We start from the raw sequence: 13,570 nt of genomic DNA on the forward strand, positions 1-13,570 counted from the left end.
CGGGACTTGCTCACACGTCATGGACGCTAGTTCCTCCCTCACAATGTTGCGGAGGCTGCCTGCAGAAGGCGTTATTCGGAGCTCATAAGACGACGAGGTGGCCTGGAGTTGCAGCTCCTAGCGGATCATGGACCGTATCAACGCACGGAGCTCATTGTCAGTCGTTGGCCTGAGATCTTCTGTGACATGTTGTAAACGTATAAGTTGAAGGTCATCGAGTGGCTGACACGTACTGATAATATCCGCGACCGTGGTGGGGTTCTTTGCCGCTAAAGCGTTAAATGCGGTGGCGCCTATGCCCGTGAGCAGGTGGCGAACGCGGTCATGTTCCGCCATCGAGCTGCCGACGCGACGGCATAGGGCGAGGACATCTTCAATGTACGAAGTATAAGACTCGCCAGAGTGCTGAACACGTTCAGCAAGCTTCCGTTTGGCTATGTCTGCACGGACAGAAGGGTTGGCAAATATCTGACGGAGCTGCTGCTTAAAGGTAGGCCAGTCCGGGAAATCCAGTTGATGGTTGAGAAACCATGTCTTAGCGAGCGCCAACAGATAGAACGGTACACGGGACAGCTTCACAGAATCATGCCAATAGTTAAGCGCACTCACACGGTCGTACTCATCCAACCAGTCTTCGACGTCTTCACCACAAAGGCCGGCGAACATCGGGGGATCTTTTTGAGGGGCGGCGACAGTCCATGAAGGCATGCCCAGGGGTGTAGGCGGGGTGGATGGAGCCGTGTTGTTGTGCTCGTCTTGAGACATGATTGTGGGCTGACTGTGCAGATGGTGACCCGACCGGAGCTCCAGGGATGGTTAGTAGTCGAAGATAACGAAAAAGCGCTGCAGGGAGAGGACCAGGGGACCTGAAAGCACTCTCCACTACTTGTAATGCAACGTTTTGGCTGCAAGACACTTCTTTTACTTGCCGAGCCTCTGCCCCACAACACAGGTCAGACTGATGATGATGAGTATCTACATATGATAAGATGACGCGCACGAATAATGCTCACAGGAGGTACAAACATTCCCTCACACAATGTGGCAACACTTGAAGGAAACATGGTTTAAACAGTCTGAGAGACAACAGGTCTTCTGTACGAGCTCTCAGAAGTCTCAACACATTGAAGTTACTAAAGTATGCACCGATATAGAGTGAGCCATGACTTACAGCCTACACAGACAAGTATTCATATAAAAAATCAGTACCCAATCAGTACACTAAGCGAATAACTGTGTCTAACAACTTTGAAAAGCAGTTTTCAACTTATTCTAAGGGTCCATCACCAATTTAAACATCACATCGCATACTGTATTGTAGCAGTTTAGGTGAACCTGATGTACAACAAGAACAAGCAAATGAATAGGGTCCACTAGGAGTAATTTCAACAAGGTAATAGCCTCGAGTGATGCAATGGCCACTGTTAAGGCAAATATGCATACCAGCACACCTATGGTACAAAGTGTGAACCCTCATCTCAGAAAAGAACAGGACTCACGGGAGATGTGCTTGACTTTAACAAGTGTGCTTTCAAGTATGGCCCCTCTGCTGCTCCCAGCACCCAGCATATGTAGCTGGAAAACCAAAAGGGGAGGGATTCTTAGTATACTGCAGCATGCTGTGCAAACCCTTGCAAAATGATGTAGAATAACAGCACCAGACATTCCAGCCTTACAATATAAAGAGGCTAAAAGTTGTGCTAAAAGCTCCTGAATGCATTAATCACTTATGCTGACACTGCTCCTTAACATCTTGATGAACAGGCAGTGTACCCCATAGTAATATGTAGAATTATATACACCATGAAAAAATATATATTATGTTCATTCATGAGATAGTCCTACCGCAGCATTAAAAACTTCAACAGCCAATACACATTGATTGAATAGATTGGTGCAGTCATTGCAATAAATAATAACCAACCAGCAAATCATTCTCTAAAAAGTTTCTCAGTAATTGTATGTAACGTAACATTTGTAATTATTTGTACCTTAATTGGATACAAATTTTTTCAAAGATTGCACAATTATCAGCTACAAGCAAAATTAAACTTGAATGTTCTTACAAGCATTCTTAAACTAAATCTTTCTAATTTTGGTCACGTCACACGGGCTTCTATTTAGATGTAGCATAACTTAACCTTAATCAAAACGCGAGGTCACATAACATGATCAAAAGGGTCACTTTAAGCCCAGATATAACAATAATATAAAGAAGTTACGTGATAAGATTCGCTACTGAAATTAAGCAGGGACGATGTCAAAATTTTTTTATGGAGGGAGGGGGGGCTACGACAGGCGAGTTCCTTCATAGGGGCAGGAATGATGGGCTGTGTTCTGAATACGGTTTACTCATGAGTAGCCAAAGTGGGGACAGGTGGAAATCTTAAAAGCAAACCTGCCCCTGAAATCGAGCTGCCACATTACTGCAAGAAAGCTTCCACATTGTGTCTCATAATGTCAAGTATACACAACAAAATTATGTTGCTCCTGTCAAACTGATACCTCAGGATGAAAAAACACTGACTGCTTGCGCATCACTGACACCCAATATAGGCGCCATAGCGCGGCTACAGCAAATATGAATCACCTCATCAACCACGAGCAGGCCTATTTCGCTTAGCCTGTTTTGTTCGATCAGTGAGTCCACCAGGAAGTGCGCCTTCTCAATGGTGGCAAAGTAGACGGCACAGCGCTGCTTTCTTTTGGGAGGTGGCAGCGCACCCCTACTGCCTGCATACTCTTCCACCAGAAAGTTGAGGTCCACTCCAAAGCTCGACATGGACCGCACCTTCATTGGAAAAATAAAATACACACTTTGCTTGCACATACAGCCCACAGCCAGGCCACACTGTGCTATTCACAACATATGTGAGCAAAATACAGAGCACTACTACTTCAGCTACAGAAGCACTCAAGAAACACTGCTGCGAAAGGGATGATAAAAACTGCAGTTGGCAATTGAATTATCAAGACTAAATCACTAAACTCATTAGGAAATATAAATAAATAATTTACTTATACCTTGTATTCATGACAGTAACGAAACATGCACACTAACTGAAAAACAGGAAATAATTAAATGAAGCTCTGATTGCTTCTGTTCAGATTTGAGAATGTAATTATTCTGCCAATGTGGGTTCGCATCGAGCCTTATGCATTCTCCTAAGATGACTTGCCTTCTTTTACCCAGCCAACATACCCCTTCTGAGCCATGGCCCTGAATTTAACCAATGTATTACCCAGTAGAGTGTATTGTTGGCACACAATCTTATTAGAATGCCACAGATGCAAAAGCGAATGATTACGATACGCACCTTCTCCTGAACAATGGACACATATGGAAGTATGAAGAGTACACTTTTGCGTGAGGACAGTATCTCCTTGAAGGCCAAGATTTCGGCGACCAGAGTCTTGCCTCCACTTGTTGGAAGTGAGTAGATAAGGTTCTTCCTCTGACTGAGAGCAGGAAGGCTTAGGCATTCCTTTTGCCAATCTGTAAAAACAACAGAACAAAAACCGATGCCCAATGTTTGAGGTGACCTTACCCACCGAATAACAGACATCAAATGCAGCAACGGTGAAGTAACTGAATCGCAGAAGGATATGTGCAGTTAGCTGATGACCTAATGTTGAATATTTTGCTCTGCTACTTACGCATCGAAGGAAATATCCTGAATAAAAAAATGAGCAAAGCATCATTTTCACTTTTACTCTGCAGAAGTCTAAAATCTAAGCTGGTAAAGTTGAATTGCAAAACATCAAATAGAGCACTGGTTCTCAAATGGGGATCCGCGGACCCCCTAGAGGGTCCGCGAAGTCATTTGTATTATTCGCGACACCTTCACCCGCATTTTTCTATATGCGTGACTGTGCCACGTATTGAGAGACTGTCCAAAATTAAATGATGTGGCACCTTTGTTAGATGTTTTTGGTAGCAATAAAAGGCACCTGTTTCACGCTCCAGTTGTGTTAATTTACCTACATACCCCCCTCCCTCACCTCCGCTGCGAGGGATGCCCCATCGCTTCCACCAGTCCACAAGGGGTCCCCGACAGATCCATGGCTTAGAACCACTGCAATAGAGCTACTGATATGTTCATTTAGGGTAAATCATGAAAACAATCCAATTAATTACTTGACTGCTTGCACACAGGTGCACCTGATATTCTAAAAATTGCAGCAACCAACACGGCAAGGAGGAAAAGAAAGACAACTGCATCCCCTACACTGTGATAGTGAACACAGTATACCATAAGGTTCCTCAAACAATATAAGCAGCAAACATTACAAAATAAAAATCAATTCTACTCAATAGAACTACCACAATAACTATGCCATGAGCCTTCTCTGATCTGTTAGAAAAAATCTTTCTCATTTTTTTACTAAATGCAAAAACAGTAATGACCACAGCTCGCAGAGCATCATTTCTAATCCCAGTTTTGCACTGCACACTTTACACAAGGAACAAAGAAACAATAAGTGGCTTATGCAGAGACAGTTATTATAATAACTGTTATCATTACTACTATTTGCACTGCAAAGATATGAAAAGGCACTTTTACCCATTCTCGGTCCGGCTATGCCTTATCCTGCGCAGCAGGGAAGCATAGTGGAAAGAATAAACAGCAAAGCAACAAAAGCAACAAAAGACAGATATGGAAAGCAGGGGTAGTGCATCAGGCTAGAAAGATAAGAACAAAGCTGTTGTCTTTTTTATTGATGTAGTTCTATTGAAATGTCCACTTACGCAAGCTAGTGAGGCAAGAAAAAGAGAGAGAGAGAGAACTGCAGCATTGCTGGTTCAAATTTGATAGGGAAAAAAAATGAACCAGGGTTTTCTCTCAACTTTCTAATTTTTAACATTGTGTGTTCTTTAAGTTAATGAAATATTAATATGAAAATTTACAATTATCACATTAGTACTTATAAAATATATTTTGCTATTATTATTATTAGCAGTATTAATACATTATTTTACACATAGAAAACCTAAGAAAAAAAGTTTTACTAAAAAAAGCAAAAAAAAACTATTTCTGTTCACTATTCCGTTTAAGCACTGTGGCAAATAGCACGATACTAAATTCTGAACTGAAATGCTTGAAGAGGCTGACAATGCTAGAAAATTAATGCATACTATGATTACCTATGAATTGCAGCTAGTGAGTTTAAGGCATATTTGATTGCAACAGTTTTTTCATATGGCTTATGTTTTAAGACGAATGCCATCCCACTTTAGCACCCAACTGTTCTTTGTTTGTCTGTTTAATTTTATCACAAACTGTATTTTTATTTTTTTTGAAGACAGGCATGTTTGGAGAGTTAGTGTAGGTTTCGTGATAAGTATATATAAAACAGCGCTTAACACATGGAGTGGAGGAAGAATTGGCACACACACGGAAGAAATCACTTTTTCCTCGAGATCTGTCCCGTGTGTTTAAGCGCTGTTTCGTGTTTGTCTTTTCATTTTTTTACAGGTCAAGAAGCAAACAGAACAGGAATGCAATATTTTGTCCTACATTTTGGGAACTTGTGTCGAAACTGTTGTCACAATGTGCTTGCACGTGCGTACCGAGTCCCACAGGATGACGTCATAGTCGCCTTCCTAATTGATTTATCATTTGATTTGGACATGGAAGGCTGATTAACGTCGCTGGAAACGGCACGCGTGGTCTATGTAATATGTAGCAGTTACCTAGGTCGTCGATTCTTCAACTGCAACAAAAAGTTGTCCCAAACAAAGAAAATGGCTTAACTAGTTTGACAGCGGCTTACCGTACAGCTGTGTGATGCCATGATGCAACTCTATCAAGCTGCGCACAATAACAGGCAAGCCGAAAAAGGTGTCTTCACAGAGGGTATCCGGAAGCGTTTGGTTCTGTGTGAGAGGCAGGCACAGCAACTTCCTCGTGTTTTCTCGGAGCTTTTCCTTCACTCTTTCAATGAGGGAAATCGATCCAGTCTGGTTGAGTGGACTTAATCCTCCGAGAAAAGAATTGTCGACGAGCTGCAGCTCGGAGTGGCACTCTGCAATTTAAACAATCGCACGCGTTGCAGCAGCGTTTCCATAGTATCGCCGCAGCTAACTCACCCGTGAAGCTCATGCTTCTCTGTTGGTCATTATCTTCAACAATACGATTCAGCTGGTCCAATCCACAAAGACGTCGTTTTGAGACGCTCTCTGAAACGCGAACAAAGTGCAAGTTACACAAGACATTTGTCTCAGCAATACGTACCGCACGCATCAACAATTACAGAACAAGCTCACCAGTGAAGCTCAGTATTTCCCTTGTTTAATTACATCACCTCGATAGGCTATTCTCACACTGCGCGAAAGGAAGAAAGCAATTTGAAACTTTGGCGGCTAAAGCAGCCTACAGAGTTAAAATCTTGATTAGAATACAGTACATTGACTGCGAAGCAAGCACACGTTCTGGCTTGTCAACGTTGACAGGCAAAAGAGGGCAGCACAATTTTGAGCTAGACCTGGTTGCAGTTGTCAGAAGCCCTACGCTGTCCCATGCTCTGAAATTTTGATCTAACATGAACTTTCGAACTTTTGTTGAACAAAAACCTTGCTTGTTTATGCTTTGTGTTAACTTTCGTACGTGTTTCTCGATACCGTTGTTATGCATGTGTGGTTCCGCTCAACACGGGGATAGCAACCCCAAGCAGCTTTGAGAGTGTTCCTTCAAGTACCGCATTCTCATTACTTGATTTTTTTAAGTGAGATTGTTTTTCGCCAGTCATGTCAATGACACTTTTTTTTGTTCATTGCAAGCGTAAGCAAAGCGAACGCCTTGTTGGCAAAGCCAACGCTTATAGCTTGTTTAGTTGTCAGACTCTTCACCCAGGTGACGCTATTGGCGCTATTGCAGCAATAAACTTCCCGCAGCAGACGACAAAGCGCGAGTGAATGCCGCCCATGCAGCTGCTATGCGCACATATTGAATTTCTTGAAAAAGCAAGGACAAGGATGACTAGTTTTTCTCTTTAGGTAATCGTGAACGTTTAATACATTAGCAAAAATGTTGGAAAGCGCGTTAGATGGTGCTCCATATTGCACCACCAGTGCTTGGCGGTCGCTGCAGTTCTCGTCAAGTTCAGCGCGACAGGTATTAGTGTTGCTCATTGTCTAAGTCTACTTTCAATGACAAAGCGAGTAACTTTGACGAAATTTTTTTTCAGCTAACGAGGAAGACTCTAAAGGCTCTCGTAGGAGCTGTGAAAATATGTAACGACAGAATTTCGTCGGAGCCGTGCGAGTTGTGCAGTGGGTGCTGCTCATATCGTCCACATTGCCCATTATAGTTTGCGTTAAATGCCCTAGAAACACCAAGAAGACTAGAAAAGATCGCTTAACATTATCATTCAGACCGACTATGCGCGACAGCGCATTCGCGAAAATCAACCCAGCAAGCGCATGACTTCGGTTGAGATGAAATCCAGTTGGGACCGGATTTTTTCGCTGAATCTGCGCAAAGTGAGATCAGCTTCGAACAAAGTATACAGTTTGTACTCTGGGTTTATACTTCACAGCAGCGCGTTGTCTAGTGCTTATGCTCGGCTGCTAACCCGCGAGCCGTGGGATCGAATCCCGGCCACATTTTCGATGGATCCGAAATTGCTTGAGGCCCGTGTGTTTTGATTTAGGTGCTCTTGAGAACCCCAGGTTAGCCACCCTACCCAGGTGGTCAAACTCCCGGGGCCCTCCACTACGGCCATATATCATGATTTGGGGAAGTTAAACATTAGCAATTAGTAATTACAGGAGTTGCTTCCTATAGCACCTCACATCCCCGCGCATACTTTCGCAGCCTGGGCATTGAAGATGCACAAACATCTACCTTACACAGAACGCAAAAGCACGTAAAATCGCGTCAGCATTCGAACTACAACACGCGGGCATATTTTACAGGCACGTACATACACACGGTCTAGAGCACGTTGCTGGACTGGCTGAAGCCTGTTGCGGCAGCAGCGCCACTTACAGCCACCGCTTGCTTAGTTTTCAAAGCCTCGCCACAGTATAGTGCCTAGAATATACTGGAGTATATTCTAGGCACTATAGCCACAGAACACCTATACTATACACTGCCATTTGCCTCGCACTGCGGTCTTGATACACGGCACGGAGGAAGGAAGAACCTTTCATTCCTCCGTGATACACAGTTGTGATCAGTTGTGTTAGCTACAAACATATTTATCTGCAGTTTCATACTTGCCCCGTTCCATTTATATCATCAAGTAGTGATTATTAAAGATGAAATCATGGCAGACGAAATTTGCGAAACCTTGTACTATCTTGCTAACTCTACGCTCTACTTGACGTTAAGGAAGGATGATGATGATGATACTGTGCGAAGGTCAACTTTTCCAGCTAGCACGCCAACTGCGCCAACAACAGTCGAAACACACACAGATTATCATATGTGATGCGATGCGCGCTACTTGAGATCTATGTAACGTGTGATGTGGCGTGATTATCTGGAACACTTTAGTGTGATGGTGCTCTAGTTTGGCCCATGAAGTCGTGAATGTATGTGATATAGTTAAAAAGTTCATTCGTCAAGTGTTACCCAAGCGTTCGTTCCATCGTACCGAATGTGGCGTTCAGGTTTTAGAGGTAAGTTTTGCACGAGGCGCTCGTAGTTTGCGCCGGCAGGGATAGTGCTTGCTCAACATCATTTCTTGCAGGTTTTGTGCGGTGGGGACTGCGTAAGCAACGCAAATCCAAGTCGGAAGACTCTCCTGACAAGCAAGAAACTCACAGGTGCAACCCGTGTTCGTAGTTTCTTCGCGCTCGTTGTGCGGGCTCCTCTCGTGACACGCTCTTCTGCTTTCTTTCTTGTTAGATTCGTTGTCCCAGTTGCGAATCTCGGCGCCAACCGGCAAGACGAACATGATCGACGCAAAAGAGAAACTTGCCACGAGGACGGGCGCTTTTTCACGAACAGACCAGCGTGCAGTTTTGTGGAAACCGTCGGATGGGTGGTGAGTATATCGCACTTCAGTTTCGGAACATCCTTCACTTTTGATGTCCCGCGAAAATCATCCGGCCCCATGTTCGCATTTCATGCCGCACACATCTCGCGCTGTATTTCCCTTTTTATAATTCAGCCACGTATACGTGCGCATAAGCGCCAGGAACAAGCTGGGAATGTGAAAGTAACGTTTTAAATTTCAGCTTTGCAAAGTGTCGAATCCGATAGTCTGTTTGAAATTGGTGCAGATAACTGTTTATGCCCATCCTGCTGAGCTAAACTTTAAAAAAAAAGGTGTCTACTGCTTAGCACAGCATAGGCACTTAAATTTTGGGCCAACACTGTATTGTGCAGTAATGTGTTCGTTAATAACAAACATTTGGCATTAGTAATTGGCCTGTAGTAATTGAGCTATGGTTATAATTGTATATTGCAATGCCATCCTTGTGAGAGTAAGCACGCATGGTTCCCCTAGCCTAGTATATTTGCAATGAAACATGTCCAGTCAGAAAAGTAAGGACTTGGTCGTTCTGTTTAGCACAAAAAGTGAGATAAAATGTTTCAGTACTAAATGTAGCATGTTTCCTTGCACTGTATGTTATAATTATTTAATATAATGCAATTATTATTGCGAATGGCAACCATCTTTAGTTCTTTACACTTGCTGCAAATTTGTTTTCACCCATGAGGTAAAGTGCAGCAGGAAGAAAAAAATGTACTTATTTCACTAATAGAACTGCATTGCGACAGTGCAGTACAGCAGTTTCTAAGTGTTCCATGAAACATTTCACTGTAGAGACCGCTTTAGCATCCTTGTGATATGTTTATTTTGGAAATCTTCTCGTTTTTCTAGGGAACGCTACTTGCAGTTGGCCTAAACCTGCAGCTGCAAAGTAGGCGGTGCCTGTGGGGAAATGATCAAGCTGGTATCGCCATAGCCCGCGAAAGTGGGAATGCAGACAATGCTGTGCGACCCTGTCTCAGAGTTTGCAACCTTTTACGCGACTTTGTATTTCGCCTTGTCATTGCCTCACCACGTCCAATCTCATCGAGCTCAATTCTCGCACAAGAACACGAATTCTCCTTGGATGCTGTCGATCCCGTGCGCCTGTCCTTGGATGGTGACCATTTTGATGCAGGACACTCCGAGCCGCCGCAGTCAGTGAGTAAAATTAAATCATTCCGTTATATGTCTCTTCCTTTGAGAGCTTTCTTCATGATGTATAACTTTTTTGTTCAGACTGCTGAGGCAAGCGAGCAACTTGCCAGCGTGATGATGGAGTATTTTGCCTGTCTTGAAGACATTAATGGTGCTCATTTACTGTTGACGAATGAGACCGAAGCAATAAAGAGCTTTGAAAAAGCACAAGCACTGGGTTCTGCCAGAGCACACTACAACCTCGGAGTCTGTTACGAAAGAGGCAGGACTGTCAACAAGGACTTGGACAAGGTAGTGTGAATCTGTATGGCTTCACTAGAAATGTCGCTACATTTCGTTGATCTGTGTGAGGCTAGTTTCTTTCTCTCATTTTTATAACGATGTTATGATGATCTTGAAGGACAACAAATTTTTTTTTGTTATGTTTGTGCTTCAGCTGTGTGGATATTATAGGCTTGAACCATGAAAACCGTGCACAAGTCTATGATTAACCCTTTGCAATCTGAAACTTTTCTCCAGTTTCTGGTCGTTCTGGTAAAACGATATTTCGCCATTTCTGAGTGCTCAGATTTGGGTGCACGTTAAAGTACTCCAGGTAGTCTAAGTTTCCGGAGCCCTCCACTACGGCGTCTCTCATAATCATATGGTGGTCTTGGGACATTAAACCCCACATCTCAATAAATCAAAACCAGTTCTGAGCACTGCAAAAGAAAAACAAGTGTACAAGGAAAACTTGAATGTTTATTTTTGCACTTGATACAAGTCTCGGCAACCTTGTGGCAGCATGTGGTGCCTGACAGAAGACCGCTGCTGCCATGTTGCGTTACTTGGAGGAGCTCGACAATGGTCCGCAAAGGGCCTCACTTCACAGCCAAGCGCATGCCTCTTTTGAAAAACTTTCTAGTTGTGCCACTGATGTGAGCCACCTGACTTAAGACTTATGGAAGAGAAGTCTGCCCTAGTTGTTAGTTTCTGCTTAGAAATCAGCTATGTTGCACATTGAGCCGAGGTTGCCTAGTGTGGTTTTCCCTCTAGGTGATAACGTCACCAAGCTTCAACTTACTGTTAGGCTACTTCTGTGAGCAGTCGTATAAACTTGGCCTGCTACTCCGAAGTGCCCGTTTATATTGGTCATGTGCACGCAGGCACTGATGCATTATAAAGCAGCTGTCCTCAAGGGCCACCCACTGGCCACATACAACCTGGGTGTGTTGTATCTGAACGGCCATGGAAACACCAGCACCGGCCATTCATTGTTGGAGACGGCCTCCCGTCTAGGAGTCCCCCAGGTATCTGCTGTCTTGAATGTGCAACTTTGTCCAACATTCGCATATGGCCAAGATTGCGAGGTGTTTAAGTGTGGTGGCTACCAGTTTTCGCTAAACAATGAAGCCAGCTTTTTTAAAGTGAAGCTGTCTGCGACTTGGATCTAAAAAAAATTTTAAAAAGTGCGTGTGACATGCCCAAAAAATGTTTTCGAGGCAGTCTTAAAACCCCATTGCTCTGCCAAAACTATGCAGGGAATGTGTATTGACCTTCTGGATCTGGGTGCGTCAGGCGAGCAGCCGTGTGAAACTTAATGCAAGGGCTAACGTGATTATAGAGGTCAGTCACAGCCTTTGAGATGTTAAATGGAAAAGTGAATCTCTGGGAGCAGCATCCGTTTCGGTAAAATGCATTCTGTTTTTCTCGTTTGTTATGAGAGTTGTGAATGTTTCATGAAGTCAAAATGATATTGCTAAAAAAGGACCGGAAATAGGGGTGTGCTGCTCGCCAAGCTCCAACCAATCAGTAAAGGCCGAAGTAGATGATCCAATAGGTGGAGACAGAAAATCGCAACCCTGGTTTGCCACCATCAACAGCTACATGTACCCTTTCTCCACCTCTTGTCTGGAGCAACTCCCAAAAACAAATGTCATTGAGGAAAGGCTGGTATCTTCACTGCATTCATGTTCATTTGTTGCTTGATCCACTGCAGTGGCCAGTATAGTGTGAAGGGGGCAACCGATTCATGTCGCTAGACAAATGGTTATGTCAAGAAAAAAAATTTTGCTTTTCTTCCATCACCACGTAGCAGAATCGCTCTTGATTTTTTTTTTTTACTGAGCAATCTCTGTGTGGATTACATTTGTGCCTTAGTTGCACCAAAATTATGTCGATATTTGAAACAACGCTTGTTATTGGTAAGCAGGGAGAGCAGAGGAAGAATATATTGTATTTTCACGCTTATAACCCGCCCCTGCATATAATCCGCACACCCACTTTTATCTCGCAAAAAAAAAAAAAAGCCTCTCGTATTGCTCGTACATTCAATATACCAAAAAAAGCTGTACAAAGGCTGTTGCTGAAGCAGTAGAAAGCCCTTGTCACTTTGCAGAGCGGTGCAGCCATCCGCGGCTTGCACGGAATCCGTGAGGTAGGCTTAGCTCTCTCGACAGTCTCCACGCTTCCACTGGGACCATCTTGGTCGATACGGCGTGACCCCTGCTTTTCAGATCTTCGGTGAACATAACTAGCTGTACCTCCGGCTCGGGGTAGGTGCCGGTCTTGGGGCTACGAAAAGGACCTACGATCGCGATGCACGGCTTGTAGGCGTTCTTCTTTCTCCACTGGCGCACGCAGGACTTGTCCACATTGTGCCGTCTTCCCGCTTTGTGATTTGTGAATCCCTCGGCGACTGTGATGATCTTCAGCTTTTGCTGTGCGGTGAAGGACGGCCGCCGGACGCTACTCATGTTGACAGGACAAATCGAGTTAGGCTTCGCTAACGGGTCGAGATGTGGGGAACTAGTGCAGCAAGGTAAAAAGAGCTCGCACTCCGTGACAACTTTTTTTTGGCAGCACCGTGGAAGAAACAGAGCCGAAGTGTGCGTGTGCTACAGGGTCAAAAGTAGTACTTAAATTTACTGATAATATCTAATTTGCCTTGCTAAAATAAATACTGCTTTATTTATTATGTAACTTAAATGGTTGCGGGAAGTCGTAGGTAACATACAGGTATTGTTAACTTTGCGAAAATGCCTTCATTTTCTTTCTATTTCTTAGACAACACCACCTTTTCAGCAAGCCCTTTTCCAAAAGAAACATGGCATCTGTGACATTAAGGGCATGTGGAGGGTGGTGGAGGGTCACTGTGCGGCTGCAAACGTCCAAAAACATACTTGTAATGTGACAGGTTAACAATCCAATTTTCTCTCCCCAAATGTTTCTCTAAACACTTCAACGATGCAAGAGCAAAACCAAGATGAGCCACAAGCTGCCGTACTACTTGGGAGTGACGCCAATTTGCAGAAACTGCCTTCGTAGCCTTTGCTACACTATTAAAAGGCTTCACGGTACAGCACGCATTGCTGTGAAGCAGAGCTATAGGAAAAACCCCACATGTTATCTGCACACCCACTTGGCCACTGCAAGTTCCGGATTTTGG

The 13,570-nt window shown here is 43.8% G+C and overlaps 1 protein-coding gene across 2 annotated transcripts in view; it reads right to left on the reverse strand.

Moving 5' to 3' along the window:
- Positions 1-6,419, reverse strand: part of mus301 (mutagen-sensitive 301) — a 36,735-nt gene extending 30,316 nt beyond the window's left edge. For both annotated transcript variants that reach the window (XM_075880247.1, XM_037420364.2), the window contains exons 1-6: positions 6,269-6,419; positions 6,092-6,181; positions 5,776-6,027; positions 3,318-3,496; positions 2,591-2,791; positions 1,500-1,575 (exon numbers count right to left, since the gene is read on the reverse strand). In XM_075880247.1, the coding sequence (XP_075736362.1) occupies positions 1,500-1,575; positions 2,591-2,791; positions 3,318-3,496; positions 5,776-6,027; positions 6,092-6,104 (721 nt within the window). In that variant the 5' untranslated portion in view covers positions 6,105-6,181; positions 6,269-6,419. The remainder of the gene's footprint in view (positions 1-1,499; positions 1,576-2,590; positions 2,792-3,317; positions 3,497-5,775; positions 6,028-6,091; positions 6,182-6,268) is intronic.
- Positions 6,420-13,570: the final 7,151 nt, after the last annotated feature.

Source organism: Rhipicephalus microplus, chromosome 2, assembly GCF_043290135.1.
Source record: "Rhipicephalus microplus isolate Deutch F79 chromosome 2, USDA_Rmic, whole genome shotgun sequence".
Lineage (NCBI taxonomy): Eukaryota > Metazoa > Arthropoda > Arachnida > Ixodida > Ixodidae > Rhipicephalus > Rhipicephalus microplus.